This window comes from Siphateles boraxobius, unplaced genomic scaffold (assembly GCF_051911475.1).
Source record: "Siphateles boraxobius isolate OS27281-9 unplaced genomic scaffold, OSU_SipBor_1 9, whole genome shotgun sequence".
Taxonomy (NCBI): domain Eukaryota; kingdom Metazoa; phylum Chordata; class Actinopteri; order Cypriniformes; family Leuciscidae; genus Siphateles; species Siphateles boraxobius.
Window position 1 is genome coordinate 27,906,079 of NW_027509219.1, and position 20,523 is coordinate 27,926,601.

The following is a 20,523-nucleotide window of genomic DNA, read 5'->3' on the forward strand; positions in this document are numbered from 1 at the left end:
TGTCCCCCCCCCTCAGGCACACAGCGAGATAAATGTGTTTTGGAACGGGGGGCATTGTACCACATCCACCAGCACAGGGAGGCATGGGGCACTATCATTTAGATAAAACAAATTACCAGCAGCCACAACGAGAGAGAGAGAGAGAGAGAGAGAGAGAGAGAGAGAGAGAGAGAATGATAGAGACGAAAACATACATTGCAGCGAAGATAGAAAACGCCCAGCAGGTTCAAGATTCACTAGGCTCTCTCTCTAGTCTCTCTCTCGCTCTCTCTCTCTCTCTCTCTCTCTCTCTCTCTCTCTCTCTCTCTCTCTCTCTCTCTCTCTCTCTCACACGCACACATAGAGGGGCAACACAAAGCTATTTTCTCTGGCCAATAGCGGCGCAGCGGCGCGGGAAAGGCGAGCAGTAAATTCCCGCTGGGTAATTAAAATCAATAGCCACGACTCGCTCAGTAGCCAACAAGGTCAAACGCTGGAGAGGAACCGGGATAATGCCCAAACAGATAAATAAAAAAATAAAGTGAGGTGTCACGCTGTTTCATTAACCCTGCGTGGGGAGGTGTGTGTGTGTGTGTGTGTGTGTGTGTGTGTGTGTGTGTGTGTGTGTGTGTGTGTGTGTGTGTGTGTGTGTGTGTGTGTGTGTGTGTGTGTGTGTGTGTGTGTGTGTGTGTGTGTGTGTGTGTGTGTGTGTGTGTGTGTGTGTGTGCTAATGTCTGCTTGGCAGGGTACTCGGGGTGCATGGCGAACAGACGCGGGTCATGAACCTAACCCCACTTGTAGTGTATGTACAAGAACATTTAAAATGTTCAAGTCTGTTATGCTCAACATGACTTATTTTATTTGATCAAAATACATAAAAACTGTAATTTTGTGTGAATGTAAATGGAAATTACCATTTTGTTATATTTTAAAATGTTATTTATTCATGTGATATCAGGATTTTTTGATAAATAGAAAGTTAAACATAAATCTTTTGTAACATTATAATAATTGTATTTACTCTCATTTGTGATCAATTTGAGGCATCCTTAATACATTAAAGTATTAATTTCTTTAAAAAAAAATCTTTTGAATACTGGTGTATACCATGGTATTTATTAAAACTCTGAAATTTATTTTTTGTTTTATGGCATTACAAATACTGTTTAAAAGTACAGTTGGAAATAATGGGAATAGTAACAGTAGAATGCTTTACTGCAAGGAGAATAAGGGTGTAGAATATGTATAATAATTAGGGGTGTAACAATATATCGTGTCACAATATATCGCAATACAAAAATGCAACAATATGTATCGCGGATAGTTCACCCAAAATAAAAATGACTGTGTGAGAAAATTCTAATTTTCAGAGTTTTGGTGTCAGTACTACATTAAAGTACTGTATATAATGTTGATTATAATGTATAACAATCCAATGGGGGAATATTTGTGGGTCCTGATAATGCCAAATGTCTTATGTTTCCAGTAAAAAGTGGCCCCCTTAACTGTCACTTGCCCGTATACGTGCAACCGAAATTTACTTCAAAATATTACTATTAAATCCTAATTTAATCATGACAAACTATATATCGTTGGAATGGTCTAAGACTCCTGAATAGATATTTTAGCGCTGTTTTTTTCTTACAAATTTTGTATGAACAGTAATATATGAATTTATGACAAGAGTGCACCTCAAAAAATCGACGTCATTACAGGAGTTTCTGACCTTTGTCACAAAAAGTTGACGTACACACTTTTAATAATTGAAACTTTGGTTTTTTAATGCTAAAAGTTCATAATAAAACATAATCTAGTATTTGTCAATAAAAAAAGATAAAATTATATTTTAAAAAGTAAAGTAAAAAGTCCCCTAAAAAGTATATTATATATATATATATATAATTTTTTATTATTATTATATCACATATTTTAGTAGTTATCATAAATTAGGTATCATTTGAAAGCTTACGAACTCAGAATTCATCCTGTAAAAACCGTTTTGAAATTGGACGTTGCGTTACCATAGAAACGGTATTTTTTATTAGGCCCCTCCCCTTTTGGGCATCATCTTTCATAATTTATTATCAAAAATGTTCTAATCTTGACAAAACACATATTGTCAGAAAGGTCTGAGTCTCAAGGTTCCATATTTAGTGACAGAAGTGATATTTGGATAGAAATGTATTAATTTGTTATGGCAGAATGCATACAATTAAATTCAATGGAATGCAATGGCACCCGGTGGCTATTTTTGGTATAACGCCTAAACAAAATCTCATGGGAACTTCAATTTTTGTGATATCAACTTTAAATTTGGAACACAACTTGGTTAGATATATAGCTTTCATTTTATAGTAATTTTAAAGTAAAAAATATGTTGTAAAATATTTATTTTATATTAAAAAAAATATATTAATAAAGTATATTTGATTTACTGTAAATTTTAACTTCCATAACTTTTTCATACTTTAATTTTTTGAAGTGCTTTCACTTCAGTAATAATCTGCTGATTGTTTTCTTTAAAACAAGACCAAACTTAGGTCTATATTCCAAAGCATTCTTGAATTACAACCATTTAGGTTTGTATACTGCATTTTAATATCAATTATCAAAAGGGGGATGACAGCTAAGGGGTTAAGTATATCTAGTCAGTGACAGAGTGCAAGCATATTCATCTAAAATAATTCTGTAATTTCAATTGAATTTCAGAATCATGAATGAAACAGAATCATGAATATTTTTATTCTGGTGTCACCATTGTGTGCATTGGGTTATCAGCACCAAGTCCAAGCCTATTCATTTACGACCACAATGTGATATCAAATTAGTTAATTTTTTGTCAACCTTTTATCATATGTCTTGTAGTATCGCAATAATATCGTATCGTGAGTTCAGTATTGTGATATGTATCAAATCGTGACATGACGGTATTGTTACATCCCTAATAATAATAAACCTGAAAAATAGTTTGATGGTCCTAGATGGAGGCTTTCTTTCGTTTGTGAACAAAATGTATGTATTTATTCATTTATTTGTTTACTTACATTTTAAGTTTTAATTTTGGGGACCCAGACCAGGTTTACCTGCGTCTATTCAAATAAATCAAATGTATCTAATTATTGAGGTCTTACGGAATACACTACTTCATTTACAGGTTTTTACATATTGATTCATTGAATATGAGTGAATAAAATTGTGTTTGTGTGTGAATTGTTGTTGTCATTTTGTGTTTTTAGGTGTCATAGAGTGATTGAGTGGGATGAGTGTGTGTTGAGATAGTAAGTAACTGACAGTGAAGGGTCATGTGTTTGTTCGTGATTTAGTATATTTTGTCGCCAAGCCTGACATGCATTAGAGATCATTTAATGTGTCTCTGTGAGTGTGTGTTAGCAGTAGAGAGTAGTTTGGACCAAGCAGGTCTCCTGTCCTGTGTGTTAACACTCTTTTGAGACACGTAGAGTTAGCAGTGTTGTAGAAGTCCCCCAGAGGATTTCTCAGCTTGATCGTTCATTTGCTGTCTTTTCCTCCACAGAGAAAAGCTCATTCACTTTAATTACGGCTCAGCGGTTCACTTTGTTCAGGTTGCAGTGTGTGAACTACTGTATGAAGTTCTGTTATGTTGGCATGCACGGTGTGTGGCTGTTCCCATATTTGCATAGTTCTACATAGCTTTATTTCTCACGGTTTTATAATGAACTTCAGGGTGGAACATGCTCTCTTAAACGGCCAATCACAATGCTGCACCCGAGGGGCTCGCTATACAGGAAACAAGCTGAGCAGTGCATATGTTGTATGCATGGTCACAGCATTTGGAACATGCCTATAATATACAAAAATGACACTTATGTAGATAACTAGCCAAATATCGTTCATGTATCATATACGGCCAGATTTACGAACAGCTTGCGCCAATGCAAACCCTCTTTTGGTGTTAAAAAACTACCATCAGGATTTACCAAAGACATGCAGTGAAAAGTGGTTATTGTTGTAACCATCGACTCCCATCGGCACTTTTTTGGAATTGCAATCTCATGCTAATTTGGCCTGTTTAGTAAATCTGGCCCATAGTTTTCATTTTGCTTTTTTACTGATAGAATGCAACATTTTATTATTTGATTTGATTTAATTGATTTAATTTTATTTTTGTTTAATTTAATTTTATTTCATTTTTGTTTTATTTTATTTCATTTTGAATGAATGAATGAATTTCAGAATGTTTAAGTAGTTTTAGCTTGATGGTGATCAATGTTATAAACTTCTTTATTTTAATATTCAAATAATGACGTAGATTAGTGGCAATCGGTAGTATTTGTTATTTATTTTACATGTCTTTTCTTCAATTTAAATGTTCAAAATCCATATTTTCAATATAGTCTCAGGCTTTTGGACCCCGTCTGTGTTTTTATATGTATTTATGTGTGTGGGTGACTGAAGATAAGGGAACAGGTGTGTGTTTATAACTTTTGAAGCGTTCAAACAAAGACACTTACCCTGTTACATCACTGTACAGTGTGTATGTGAGTTGTTTAGTGGAAAGGAATGAGATGGAAGGACTGGAGGTTGATTTTAGAGAGCTGTTTCCTCTCTCTTATCAGTATGGCCGTGTGGAAGCTTCTGTGCTGTTCACATAGATAGCATCTCCAACTGATCTCTCTCTCTCTCTCTCTCTCTCTCTCTCTCTCTCTCTCTCTCTCTCTCTCTCTCTCTCTCTCTCTCTCTCTCTCTCTCTCTCTCTCTCTCTCTCTCTCTCTCTCTCTCTCTCTGCCCTGTCCCACAGTCAACCCATCCCAGCTCTGATCTTTCCTCTCTTTCTCATCTTCTCACTGTCTCCCTCCCGCTGTTATTGCCTCCCATCGTATGTTCTTTGCCTGTCCTTCAATGCTATTTGATCTCTCTCTCTCTCTCTCTCTCTCTCTCTCTCTCTCTCTCTCTCTCTCTCTCTCTCTCTCTCTCTCTCTCTCTCTCTCTCTCTCTCTCTCTCTCTCTCTCCGTCTCTCTCTCTCTCTGTCTCTCTCTCTCTCCGTCTCTCTCTCTCTCTGTCTCTCTCTCTCTCTTTGTCTCTCTCTCTCTCTCTCTCTCTCTGCAGATGGTGCAGATTTACTTTCAGTAGCTCCACATAAAACTGATTAACAGCACAGTATATCATTTTATATGCAAATAACATTGCATTCATTGTTCACCCAGCTCATCGTGCACTGCAGAAATTTTCATTGTTTACATTTTGCTAGTAGTGTTTGCCTTTATCTAGATGGGATTTTAAAGGGAGAGGCATGGGAAGAGAGAGAGAGAGAGAGAGAGAGAGAGAGAGAGAGAGAGCTGTCTGAACAGCAGTAATGTGAGTAACTGATGTAGAGGATTGGTTGGCCTGCAAGTTTCCAATATTATTTACAAGATTATAAGATTTTTCGTTATTATTATTATTATTTTTTATTTATTTATTTATTTTATATCCTTTTGTTCACTTCATCTTCTCTTCACACCTCTTTTCTATTTTTTCTTTTACTTTATTTTATTCACTTCATGTCATTTCCCCTTAATGTCTCTTCACTTTTCATCTCTTTTTCTTTCTTTTTTTTCAAATCAAAAGTAAATAGTCATGTCAGAAAGCAATTGTCTGTCACACCCAAAGAATCTTATTCACTGCCACTGATGACATGAAACGTCATTTGCAACACATTGAACTTCAGTCATGTAAGATATTTCCAAATTAAACAGAATGTTGGGCAGGAAATAATGTAGCTTGGGATTTTATTTGATCATTCTTGACTTGTTTGAATTGTGATTATAATGATATGACGGATCAATAATATTTCCCCACCTACACTCTAAAAAAATGCAGAGAGTTAAAAGAACCCAATTGTTTTGACTCGGTTGGGTTAAATGTTTAAATGTTAAATGATGCATTTTATTTAACTCAACTACAATTACTATATTGCTGGGTTAAAATAAACGTATAGGTTGGAAATCAAAATCACACAGAAGTACAAGAGTAAAATACAGGCAACAGTAATAAAATAAGCAAAAGGTGAACATTTATTTATAACAAAAACACCCAGAAATGGAAAAAAATTGAGTTTAAACAATGTGTACATTTGTGGGGGAAAAAGTAAAAAAAAGAATGACTCAACAGTTGTACATGCTTATACAGTTAAAAAAAATCTAAATATAATATTTAATAACTTCCATATTAGAACTAATTTAATCATATTTTGTTTATTTTTTCTCTAGTCAGTGAACATACTAGTAATGCTACGGCCGGTGTGGTGAAGTGATGAGTCCCAGCTTGGGACCCCAGCAGTAGCCTGATCTAAAGCTGTTCTCGAGATTCTTAATGTAATCCATCAAAACTTTAATTCATGTATGTTTAGTTCCAGTTCATCATTCATCTATCACCACTAAAGTGATTTTGATGAGAGAGAAAACACTCCGACAATATCCAAAATCCAGTTTTAAATGAGCACATTCCTCGCTGCAGTCAGTTTCAAAGTACTCTGTCTTCTCTGCTTTAATGTTTGAACTTGTGTGACGTGCATGCCCTCTTTTACGTCTACATTCCCAACCCACCGTTTGGTTACTGATTATGAACAATTATCAACCCAAAGTGGGTCAAATCAACCCAGCTTCAGTACCCAACAGTCTCAACACAGCATTTGGGTTAAAAAAATAACCTAGTGTTTTTTAGAGTGCATGCCGCCTTGGTTACACCAGACGAAAAGTGTCATAGAGAATGTTTGCAGTTTGCACACTATAATGATTAAAGATTATGAACACAAACTATTTTTATTTTATTTGAATGTTAATGGATCTATTGAGAAATCAAACAGGGTGCATTTTATTGTCATGTTTCTTTCTTTCTTTGTCACAGGCAAAGATTGCCAGCCAAGAATGTGTATTACTATCGGTGCCCTGACCATCGGAGGAACTATGTGATGTCTTTCGCCTTCTGTTTCGACCGTGAGGATGACGTTTATCAGTTTGCCTACTGCTATCCTTACACCTACTCCCGTCTGCAACATTACCTGGCCAGCCTGGAGCGCCGAAATCTGGATTACCTGCAGCGGGAGCAGCTGGGCCTCAGTGTGGTTAGTCACTGCATGTTTGAGTCTGCGTTACTGCACATCTTTTTCTTTAAGGAGGCGGACACATGTAAGTGTCTTTGAGGATGCATGACTGTGTGTGTGTGTGTGTGTGCGCGTGCATGATCTGCACAGGTACTGGATCATTGACAGTGCCTACAGTGCCGTCTCCGCTCTTATCAAATAATTGTAGAGGAAAACTCATTAGGAATGCTCGAGAGATTAAAGCCCTCTTTTAGGGCCTTCATCACTTTCACGTTTGTCAAGGAGAGCCTGGCACGGGAAGCCACTGATGAAAGGACATTTATTGATAAGAAATATGGTGTCAATGGTAAAAAAGAAATCAGTTTCACATTAAATGGGATTTTAAAGGGCAAATATATTGGGGGGGGGGAATAAATGGCAAAAATATCTACTTCAGTCATGAAACTCTAGAGGGCGCAGGGAAATCTGCAAGGAATCACATCATTACCAAATGCCACAAGCTGATTGGCCTCTGCTGATCCTGCAGGCAATTAGATTGCTTGCCCAACATTTAAATTCTCTGGTTCATTGTTTGCTGTAAACTAGTCCTTCAGTGCGCTATTATAGTTCCTTTGAAACACTTCTCCTCCCCAAGCTCCACCTGCCTAGATCTGCTACAGGAGAGATTTATACAGCAGCATAACTCACATGCTCACCGCAGCGTGTCTGTGTATCAATTATCAGTAAATTCATACTTGTTCTGCAGCATCAATAATAAACAGTAGCAGCAGCAGCAGCGAGCAAATCTAGTTCGCTAAGACTAAATACATTAAAGTAACACAATGTAGTTTTTCAACCTTCATAATATATTTCGAAGACCCTTGTGATGGTACATCGACTTACAATAGGTTAAATGACATGTCTGCCATAGCCTGACGTGGTCTGTATCGCTTTTACTGGCACTATGTAACTTCGGGTTTCGGGTAGTAACCGGAGCACAAAAAGAACCACAGAATTCGACTGCTTTACGGCATACATAGTTTTTCTTCGTTTCTGATGTCTTTCATAAAATCATGCATCATACTCTACCTTGTCTGTGGCCAGTTGTTGTTGTGCACCTGAGACGCATCTCTCTGTAGGCAAGGGCGTGGTTAGCTGGTACCTCCAAATTTCCAATAGAAAAAAATCAACTGCAGTAGCCACCGTTCAACCTATAGAGGGCAGCACTCAGACGTTTTTACATCATATATTGTAGAATTAAAACACTTTAACCCAAATGTCAAAAAATGTACTCGAATCAATGAACAGCATTTATGAAGCTCCATTCTTACAGATCATTAACTAAAAAAAATGTGTTTTAGTGTTTAGTTACCCTTTAAATAGCATTGGCGTTAATTGCAAAAAAGCTTAAATTAAATTATATATAAATATTAGATGACAAAAAAGACTTAATAAGAATCAAATGAAAAATAGAAAAGTTGTCTTGGCAACTAACTGAAATAAAATAAGTTTAGTACTTAAATGACCATAACTGAAATAAAAATAAATGAAAGCTAAATAAAAATATAATAATAGTAAAAACTAATAAAAAGGACAAAATCACATAACAAAATCACTTAAATTAAAATATAATATATGTACTTAAAACTGAAAATATAATATTAAAAGCTAATTCAAATTATTATTAAATACCATTGTATAAATAATGCGGAAATAACACTGGTAGCTGAAAAGACAAAAAGTCCCTGATCTAATGCAGTGAAACGCAGAAGTGTCCAGAAATGCCCAGAATACTTTTTGGGGCCTCATGCCATTTCCTTAGCATGTGCAATCAGCCTTTTTATAATCCATATAGAAGATATAATGTCAGAAATAAAGCAAGAATGAAAGGATGGATACTGGATGACTGGGGAAAAAGTGAGGGAGGGACATTGAGATAGAACAAGAGAGAGTGAGAGGCAATGCATTTGTATGCACAGGCATAGGGGCATTTTATAGCCTTATTTGTCTTTTTATGTCCTCTGTTCTTGGGTATGTGGCAGTACAACACTCTTAATGACCTGCGGAGATGGAGGAGAGAGGGAAAGAGAGAGAGGGAACGAAGAAAAAGAGAGCAGGATGAGGCTACAACAGCTTGGACTGCAGTAGTAAAACACTCTCTGGAGTAACACAGACGTGATGTAGTTAAACAGAGGTCCTATGAGGGGGAACATAGCGTGCACACACACAAGTGCTATAGGTAAAGCACCAGAGAACAAGCCTGGATTCAGTGTAATACACTGGGATTACTTCTCTCATATCTTTCACTTTCAATGAGGCAAGTAAATGCGAACAGCGTTCCACAAAAAGAGCCGTCTAGTACATATCAATTACCTCTTTTGCTCCGTTAATGCTTCGCCTCACAGGGTCAAACACTTTGTTTTTTAGAAGTCTGCTAGCTGGTGAGGTATATATGAGCACTAACTTTTTACATTCGCTTTTGCTATGCATCTAATACGATTCGTCTCTATCCAGAGGTTTATGAAGATGAATTTGTTTGAGCGTCCCCACGTACACGCACAGCAAATACGCTCGCACGGGCTGTTTTCACGACTTTAAAATGCAGACTCGCAATGTCATGTTCAACAGCAATTGTCACATCTGTTTATTGTATCTTTAGTCATCAAAGACCTCTAACAGCATTATAAAGACAGAGAAGCATAGTGGGTTTTGACAGTCGCTTTGATGGATGATTATGCGTAGAAGCTTCTTCTACCGTCAGCTCGTCTGTTCGCCGCTGCCCATTTCGAATGTCGAGTTCGCATCAGCAAATGGAGAATAAAGTTGTTTTGAAGGAGACGCATCCAGATCCATTAACCATATCCGGGTGTGAAACGCTGGAGCCATCTGAATATTTAAAAGAGATCAAACTAAGATCTGCATTTATGGATGTGAATTATTTAAGCGTGCACTGTTTGTTATCCAGATCTTGTATAGTCCAAGCGGTATGATCTTAAAATAAAGGAAATTAAAATAAGTGTATTGGATTAAATATTTAAGCATATATAAATGTTTATTTTGCATACAAGCAGAAGGCCTCTGGGTCTTTGTTGATGCTCAGTTATCATGACTCAGATGACCTGCATGTCTAGACAGCGCTCCCCAGTTTCATCCTCTTTTCTCATGCAACCTTCAGTCAGTTTCCATTGGCAAAGATCCCGTCAATCTCAACAGAGACCCGTCACGTGACTCCAGTCCGGCTCCCTCACACAGGTGGCCTGTTGTGTTGAATTCTGACTGCCTGTTCCTCTCCAGATGTGGAGCTGGAGAAAGAGACAGAGCAACAGTTGTGGATCTGAGAGTCTAGCAAGAGCACTTACTGCAACAAAGAGCAGAGACTCAAAGACAAGCAGACAGACAGAATCCAGCCCGAGGGCCTGACCGGGACACTCTGCTTCACTCGCTCTCTCTCTCTGTCTGTCTTTCCAGATTACTAAATATTACATTTTTTAAATCTTTTTGAAATAGGTCTTTTCTGCTCACCCAGGCTGCATTTATTTCATCAACATGATAAATGTATTTACTGTCACTTTTGATAAATATAATGCATCCTTGCTGAATAAAAGTATTAATTTTTTTTAATTCTAGTTTTCTAGAGAGAGAGAGAGAGAGAGAGAGAGAGAGAGAGAGAGAGGTGCTATTTTGACATTTAATTGCTATGTTGTAAAAAAAAAAAAATCTTGCTTTTTTCTGATGTATTTGAGCTCAAAATTGAAGTTTGTAGAAAGTACAAAGAGGAAATGAAAGTCCCATATTAGCAACCGGAAAATGAGGCTGTTATTTTAATGATTCACAGATAGAGGCAGATTGTAAGGTAATTGTTCCCTCATTAGTGTAATTGTTTTTCATCTGTGTAAATTTAGAGCTTCTATAACGCAAAAACAGAATGTCCTGAATATTGTCCAGACAATAAGCAAATCATTATTTATGTACTTATTTCATTTTTATTTGAAAAGTTTTCTAAACAATGACTCATTTTCTCAAATCATTTTTGAGATTCAATACAATTATTTTTTTTTGAAATACAAAAAAAAAAAGATTTTGTATTTCAAAATTGTAGTACAAAATATTTTTTACCTCATAATAATTACTCATAATTAGGTTGTATAAGTAGCAAAAAGAAATTAGGTTGTATAAGTAGCAAACATTAGGAAGAATCATGTTAATTTAATCTTAGCAGACACAACTCTATTGGTATATACTGTAACTAGACACTAAGTGTGTGCTTTATTAGTTTGTCGTGCTTAATATACAAGAGAGTACCCAAATACTTCAGATACTTGCTTTAAATTTGTTCGGTGATCAGGTTGAACTGCATGTTTGCAATCATGTCTGTTGCTTAAGGAAAATGAATGACATTTAAAACAGGCCTTGAAACTTTTATAACCAGACTTTTAGAACTACTCTTCTGTGGGTTTATGATCACTGTCTGTCTGTTTTATGTCTGTCTTAATGTGTATATAAACTGCATTTTGCCATGTCAAGCTAGTAGTGAATTTTAACCTAACTAACAGTAAACTAAAAAAAAGAGACTTTAACTTGTACTTAAAAAGTTTATTTCTTGAAAATAAGGATAAATTCAAGAAGGATAAATATGAAAATAATTATAAAACAATTAGACTCATACGCTCCAAGTCTTTCAAATCATCTAATATAATATTCTTAATATTCATACACTTCTGTTCAAAAGTCTGGGGTCGGTAATTTTATTAATGTTTTTTGAACAAAATCTCTTATTCTTACCATGGCTTTATTTGATAATAATAAGATAAAAAATGCAATATTGTTAAATATTATTACTTTTTAAAATAACTGTTTTCTATTTTAATATATTTTAAAATATAATATATTCCTGTGATGACAAAGCCGAATTTACTCCAGTCTTTTTGTTGTCAAAAGACAGCAAACGTGATTATTTTATGTTTTTTTTGTTTATATATATATATATATATATATATATACATTTTCTCATAATTGATATAAATATAAAATTTAAATATAAATATAAAAATGTTAATATTATATAATATTTAATATTATATAAATATTAAATATAAATATAAGAATTAATTATGAGGAGGCTTTTTTATTTTATATATATATATATATATATATATATAAAGCCTCATGTGTGTGTGTGTTTAACATTAAATACATTTTAATTAAGTAAATTTTGTCATCAGCAACTCTTTGTAACTCCTTTTTATGCTTATAAGGGGACCACATGGCATCGTGTTTTGCAGAATGACCCAGTAGATAAATGCCTTGTTAATGTCTGTATACAACAGCCTATACTCACATTCCCAGAGTAAATATCCGCGTTCCTGTATGATTTATATGGGCTACACTGCCTCACACCTCTCCGTGATGTGAGAGTGTTGTTTCCACAGAGATGACTCTGAGCTGCTGACAGATTCTCTGCTATTTTCCTTCATTTCCCTCTTTGAGATCTCCTGTTCTAATACAAGATGCCGACGCATCTCCCCGTAGGGACTGCAGTCTTCAGAGGCGCTGTGCAAAACTCCAGGCAACTGTCCCTAACCCCTCTCTCTCTACATCCCTAAAGTCCTCTGATGTAAAGGCCTGAGTCTCACAGCCAGGGCTGAAGAAACCCCCCTCCGATCGTCTAGTTCTGGAATTGACTGAGCATTTTAAAACGTGAGTTGAGATGACCGGCTGGCTGTGAAGGATGAACGTTAAGCAGGCAAATAGGGTCCCGTCTCTGATTTGATGGAGTACAGGTTTATGGATGTAGTCAGAGGGTACGGGGTAAGCACTATTACCTCAAGTCCTTTATATATATATATATTCTCTGTCACCGGTGGCTAGTACTTATAGGAGTGAGTTTAATAACAGCTCCTCAAATGGAAGGTGGACTGAAGTGTGTGTGTGTGTGTGTGTGTGTGTGTGTGTGTGTGTGTGTGTGTGTGTGTGTGTGTGTGTGTGTGTGTGTGTGTGTGTGTGTGTGTGTGTGTGCGTGTGTGCGTGTGTGCGTGCGTGTGTGCGTGTGTGCGTGTGTGTGCGTGTGTGCGTGTGTGCGTGTGTGTGTGTGTGTGTGTGTGATTACTGGCTCTTTAATGGCCGTCTCAGAGTTGCACCCTTGAGCTGCGTGCTGGGCAGTGCTAGATTCCTCTTGTTTCATCAGTATGAGCCAAATGTACAAGAACCGCCTCAAGGCAAAATGAAATTCCCTTAATAAATCCGTAAAACAGACGTTTAGTTGACAGAGATGAAATAATTATTATATCCTATCAGAAAGCTACTTTCAAGTTTGTTATTTGACAAGTCATAAATGATGCTGTTTATGGTGGAGCACTACAATGAATGGTGGATGTGAAATTTGAAAACGTTCCGTGTGTTATACCATAAAGGCCAATATTAATAATTTATTTTATTTATTAGTGTCTGTTGATATTGGATATTAAATCGTGGACATTCTTTTATGTCTGTTTTTAGTTTTAAGATTATGTTTGCCATCACCTAAAACTAATTTAAAGGCATATCCAGATTATGAGATTTATGCACAATTTCTTGAAGAGCACTTTCCTATAATAGAGGTCCCACCTCTATAAATAGTCTTTCATATAAAATAGGTCTCACCTCTATTACGGACTTTTTTATCCTTCAAAAATACTTTTTTGTTTAGCAGATCAAAATAAATTGTTCATTCATAGTTCATACTTGAAATTCTAATGTTGTGATGCCTAAATTCACTTAACATTGACATAACTATAGTTTAAAGTGTTTTATTTATTTACTGTATATTTTATTTAGAACACACACTCACTATTTTCTATGTAAAAAAAATAATTTATAAAGTTTTAGTAAAGTTTTTATATATATATATAAAGCCTCATGTGTGTGTGTTTAATATTAAATACATTTTAATTAAGTAAATATTGGCATCAGCAACTCTTTGTAACTCCTTTTTATGCTTATAAGGGGACCACATGGCATCGTGTTTTGCAGAATGCAAATATTGTAAAATCGATACAACCCTTTTTAAATCCATTCTGAATATTTTCAAGTTTTAAATATGTATGAATTCACATTTTCAAATAAATATATTCCTGCTGAACACACACAAATATAAAGTTTATGTTTGGTTAAACATTTTTTTAAATTTGTATTAAATAAATATGATATACCTATAAAATTAATGATTAGTCTTTTTTACTGTACAGGTCCTTCTCAAAACATTTGCATATTGTGATGAAGTTAATTATTTTCCAAAATGTAATGATAAAAATTAAACTTTCATATATTTTAGATTCATTGCACACCAACTGAAATATTTCAGGTATTTTATTGTTTTAATACTGATGATTTTGGCATACAGCTCATGAAAACCCAAAATTCCTATCTCAAAAAATTAGCATATCATGAAAAGGGTCTCTAAACGAGCTATTAACCTAATCATCTGAATCAACTAATTAACTCTAAACACCTGCAAAAGATTCCTGAGGCTTTTAAAAACTCCCAGCCTGTTTCATTACTCAAAACCGCAATCATGGGTAAGACTGGCGACCTGACTGCTGTCCAGAAGGCCATCATTGACACCCTCAAGCAAGAGGGTAAGACACAGAAAGAAATTTCTGAACAAATAAGCTGTTCCCAGAGTGCTGTATCAAGGCACCTCAGTGGGAATTTTGTGGGAAGGAAAAAGTGTGGCAAAAAACGCTGCACAACGAGAAGAGGTGACCGGACCCTGAGGAAGATTGTGGAGAAGGACCGATTCCAGACCTTGGGGGACCTGCGGAAGCAGTGGACTGAGTCTGGAGTAGAAACATCCAGAGCCACCGTGCACAGGTGTGTGCAGGAAATGGGCTACAGGTGCCGCATTCCCCAGGTCAAGCCACTTTTGAACCAGAAACAGCTGCAGAGGCGCCTGACCTGGGCTACAGAGAAGCAGCACTGGACTGTTGCTCAGTGGTCCAAAGTACTTTTTTCGGATGAAAGCAAATTTTGCATGTCATTCGGAAATCAAGGTGCCAGAGTCTGGAGGTAGACTGGGGAGAAGGAATTGCCAAAATGCCTGAAGTCCAGTGTCAAGTACCCACAGTCAGTGATGGTCTGGGGTGACATGTCAGCTGCTGGTGTTGGTCCACTGTGTTTTATCAAGGGCAGGGTCAATGCAGCTAGCTATCAGGAGATTTTGGAGCACTTCATGCTTCCATCTGCTGAAAAGCTTTATGGAGATGAAGATTTCATTTTTCAGCACGACCTGGCACCTGCTCACAGTGCCAAAACCACTGGTAAATGGTTTACTGACCATGGTATTACTGTGCTCAATTGGCCTGCCAACTCTCCTGACCTGAACCCCATAGAGCATCTATGGGATATTGTGAAGAGAAAGTTGAGAGACGCAAGACCCAACACTCTGGATGAGCTTAAGGCCGCTATCGAAGCATCCTGGGCCTCCATAACACCTCAGCAGTGCCACAGGCTGATTGCCACCATGCCACGCCGCATTGAAGCAGTCATTTCTGCAAAAGGATTCCCGACCAAGTATTGAGTGCATAACTGAACATCATAATTTGAAGGTTGACTTTTTTTGTATTAAAAACACTTCTTTTATTGGTTGGATGAAATATGCTAATTTTTTGAGATAGGAATTTTGGGTTTTCTTGAGCTGTATGCCAAAATCATCAGTATTAAAACAATGAAAGACCTGAAATATTTCAGTTGGTGTGCAATGAATCTAAAATATATGAAAGTTTAATCTTTATCATTACATTATGGAAAATAATGAACTTTATCACAATATGCAAATTTTTTGAGAAGGACCTGTATATGATCATGCTATCATTCATTCAATTGCTATTAAACCATTCAAGTGCAATAAGACACACAAAAAATAACTCAAATCTGTACTGGCTCGCATCTGTGAAGCTGCCCATGAAAAATGCACACAGAAGGCCGCTTCAGACAGCGCACCAGTGCCGCATTGAGTTCTCTTTCGCGCTTGAATGGACAAAAACACAAAATGATGTCAAGATTCTTGTTTTGTCGAATATACTAGTTGTCACAGTCTTAAATGAGTTAAAGTGTTAAATGAATGTAAAAAAAATGTGAGAAAATAGGATTTCACTGCTCTTGACTGAATAACGTTTGTAGCTTTAATTATAGGATTAATTTATTCAATTTATAATTAATGCAATAAAGACTGCAGTTTGATTATTCAATTTCTGTATATTTAACCTGTGACATTTATTGCAATGGGATTATGTGAAGATTGTTTTAAGTTCACTTAAATTAAAAGTAGTAAAATTTTTAAAGCCATATTAAAAGCTAAAATTGATAGCTTTCAATTATACTGTAATGTTGAATGGCTATAATGAATGGCTTAAATTGAAGAAAAAAAAAGAAATCAATTTAATAGAGGCATCATTATCAGTGCTGGCATCAGTGATACTGGCCTTCATTCATAGAGCTTAGTAAAAAATGCCATTAAACAAATATATAAAATGTACCGTCTTTATGTTGTTTCTACATTATTTTGGAGATTCAATGTGAAAGTATTACAATATTAAAATATATTGTAAACTTTAATGTTAGGTGCGATTAATCATGCTAAATTACAGAAAAAAATGTGCCATTAATTAATTTTTTTATCGATTGATAGCCCTAAAAATGTGATGTATCATTTATATGCAGTGTGTGTATAATATATTTAAAATATATTGATAATATTTATTGTCTATAACAAGGAAAAAAAAATCAGATTATTGAATCGGTTAAAATATTAAAATCAGTGCATCCCTATTTAAATCCATTCTGCATATTTTCATAATTCCCGCTGAACCTAAGGATAAGTTTAGAACCCTCCAGAATAATTGGATCTCTGTGTGTCAGTGCAACACACACTGTCACATTCATACACATTCATTGCTCTCTGTGTGAATGGAATGATTCCGTAGGCCTCTTTAGTCTGAAAAATGGGGAAAAAGGATTGCTGGCTGTGAAGAGGAGGGAACGAGGGAGGAGGAGGAGAGGAAAGGAGCGTGGAATCTGCAGACAAGAATTCGAGAGGGGAGGAAGGTCATTTTTTTGTTGTTCTAATGGTCACTGGAGCCCCTGCAGACAGACGAACAGTGGGGGATCTTGTTCAGGAGCCTGTTAGCAGGAATAAAGGATGGAAAGCTCCTTGGACGGACGCGTCTCTGGCCTTCGCACGCTTCTCTCTATCTCTCACTTTACGCCCAGGTTTATCTCCGTGTTTGTACACCCCGTGTCAAGATTTAATCAATAGCAGTTCTGCCTTGCGTGAAGAGAGAAGGTCAAAGTCGGACTGGAGAGATAGAAGGAGGGTGGAGAAGGAAGACACTTGAGAAAAGAGAAAAGGGAGGAGGATGAGAAGGAGACGAGGTAGAATCTGTGAGCTGTGAAACAGTGATGGATAATCGCATGAAATCTGGTTGTTTATGGACTGCAAAGCAGAAATGGAGTCCTCCTCCATCACATGGCGGGTCTCTCATCGCTCGCTCTCTCTCTCGCTCCCTCATTTTTGCTACTGTTTATTTGTCAAATCTTTTGTGAGTGCTCATCCAAAAGGTTTAGCAATTTGAAGAGCTCTCCACCAGCTGCCTGGAATTGTCCTCTCAAGAGCTGACCAGGAGTCAGTCTATCTGAGGAGTCACAAACTGTGGCTATACATCTTATCATAGGTCTCTCACAATTGAGAATGATTTTTTTTTGTGTCATTTTTGTGAAATTTGATCTCCCTTCATCAGTAAAAAAATCTTATTTAGAGTTTCAGGAATACTTCAAGTACAGTAGTACACATGCATCAACACATTTAGCTATGAATGAAGGAAACATCACCAACTCTGTGCTCCACCAAAACCTAGTTGCCAAATGTTTTTTTTTTTTTTTTTTTTTAGCTTATGTAACTAGATAGATCTTAAATAGAGCTGCGAAAGCAACAAAACTTGCATTGAATATTGAATGGACTTGATAACAGGTTTGGGGCTATGCAGATAATTTGTTTGGTGTTTTATGGTCCAGTTGGGTATTGTTTTTTGTCTGTTTTGGTGTATTTGGTTTCTGATATAAATGAGCACAATGGGGGACAGCAATTATATTGGAAGAGAACAACAAAAATGCTGATGATAGTAATAATAGAGATATTATTATAATTCCTGTTAAATATGATGGGTTTTGATACTTGCAGAAAAAACTCTGCACTTGCTTGTGCATTATGTTGACAAATTTATGTAATGCATTCATTAAAAATAAATAAACAAAGAATGCATTGCATTCATACATTGACATTTTGTTGGTACTTCCATATCGCTAAAAGTTGTGATCACATCATTCAAACTCATGATAACGTCCAAAGATAACCAAGGCTTTATGTAATCTCTAAACCGAGATGTAAATGTTTCCAGGCCGATGTTGTGCTGGATAATAAGAAATGCTGCTACAGCAACGTTTCCTTTGCGTGGCTGTGCTGTCGAGTCTGGTTCTTGTCATTTTCCAATATCATTCCCTCCAACATTTCCTGTCCTCTCTGTGCTATCACTGCCAATAAGAGTGGCAAAAGGCCAAAAATAAAATGGCATTTCCAAGCATTTCAAGAAGTGTATAAAGCATAAAATACAACAAACATTTCACAGATGTCGATACAACTGAGGTGTGTTTAACCACTGTGAAATGTCTCCGTACAACTGTTGCGTGTGATGTAAACATCCTTTGCCGTAAGCCTGATAACATTTCCCCATCGGGGTGTGACCTTTGGCAGTGGGTCTCCCAGAGCTCCAGGGGTCAGCCTTGACTCTGCCGGTGTCAAATGGAACCTGTCTTTTCCATTCGCACCTAACAGTGTGAATGCTCTCGCTTAACAAATCTGACTCTGGATCGAGCCACGGATAAGTCGTGACCCGAGCTTGACTGCAGGGAGGCTATTTTACATTAGATTGAAGATAAAGACTTTGATGTGACCCCGTTTTATCGAGCCGCCCTTTTATCGAGACCAATGGGCCCTTCGGTAGGTGATCCTGCTGCTTTATTGCATATTGAGACTTCTATATCAGCAGCAGAGGAATCATCTAGCTGATATGGAGGACCGTAATAAAGAGAGGATAGAGTGAAAAGAAATAGAGCGAGTGGGACAGTTCGAGGGGCGACTGCAATAGTACAGCGGAATATTGTTTTCTTGAGACCATAATAAGATAAAAGAAACCCCCCGCTTTCAAGCCGGCATGGACGGAGAGGGCAGAAATATGACCGGTAGGTACGGCGACTTCTCTTCGTCTGCAGAGAGGCATCCTTCATCTTCCTGAATCAGTAAAACGATCCTCATTGTAATGCAAGGTTTGCTTAGTCAGAGATAATATTTATTTTTTGAAATTGAAATGGCTCGCACCTTGAGGGCTTAACTCTGTTTCAATATTTTGGAAGTGCTTTGCGAGCTGTTTGTTATGCAGAGGTCGGTAGATGGATCTGGTTAGGAGAGGGGTATTTATTGACACAAGGTTATCTCCCAGCGTAGGTTCATATCTGTCACTTAACTCTGTCCGGTTTAACCAGAGCCGAGGCTGGTCTGCCCTTCCCTGATGCCACCAGTTTTCAAAGCGCCTATCCTGAAATCTCACAAGACCTTCAACTTCCAGCTTTAGGTCAAAGGGGCAGATGGAGTAAACCAATAGAAAACCATTATGGTGGTGAAAAAGATAACGAAAGAAAATAGAACCTGAAGTGCAATTTCTGGCATCCTTTTTTAGTATTAAGAGTATGGTTTGGTTTTCTAATATACCGTATGTTATACATGTTGAATGGCTGTATTTACTCATTTCATCCTCAGGAATTAAGAAAAAAAATCTATTTAATACAGACATTAATAGCAGTATTGTTATTAATGATAATAGCTTTCATTCATAGTACTTAGTAAAAAAGATGCCATTGATCAGATATTTAAACATACTAACTTTATGTTGTTTCTACATTAATTTGGAGATTCAATGTAAAAACATGTTGCAAGTGGTAATGTTAGGTGCGATTTAATCCCGATTAATTGTGTATGTGTGTGTATATATATATATATATATATATATATATATATATATATAAAACTGGTAATGTGTGTATATATATATATATATATATATATATACTGTAGTGCTGTCAAAATATAATGTTTATATATGATTACATTTTTTAAACTATTGGCATGTATGGTTCAATTAACAATGTTTAACATCCATGAAACCTTTCTATTGCACAAAAGTTTACTTATAGTGAAAAAAAGTTTTTTAGATTAATAAAATGTTCTTCTCACACACACACACACACACACACACACACACACACACACACACACACACACACACACACACACACACACACACACACACATGAATGGTTCTTTTAGGAACTGTTCACTGAAAGATTCTTTGGGGGACCCAAAGTAGTTCTATCACAGCGAAATCCCCCTTTTGGAGAATTTATTTTAAGAAAGTATGTA

At 36.5% G+C, this 20,523-nt stretch overlaps 1 protein-coding gene across 5 annotated transcripts in view; it reads left to right on the plus strand.

Moving 5' to 3' along the window:
* Positions 1 to 20,523, plus strand: part of LOC143732405 (cytosolic carboxypeptidase 6-like) — a 370,731-nt gene that overhangs the window by 198,528 nt on the left and 151,680 nt on the right. For all 5 annotated transcript variants that reach the window (XM_077223445.1, XM_077223442.1, XM_077223444.1 and 2 more), the window contains one exon: positions 6,845 to 7,061. In XM_077223445.1, the coding sequence (XP_077079560.1) occupies positions 6,845 to 7,061 (217 nt within the window). The remainder of the gene's footprint in view (positions 1 to 6,844; positions 7,062 to 20,523) is intronic.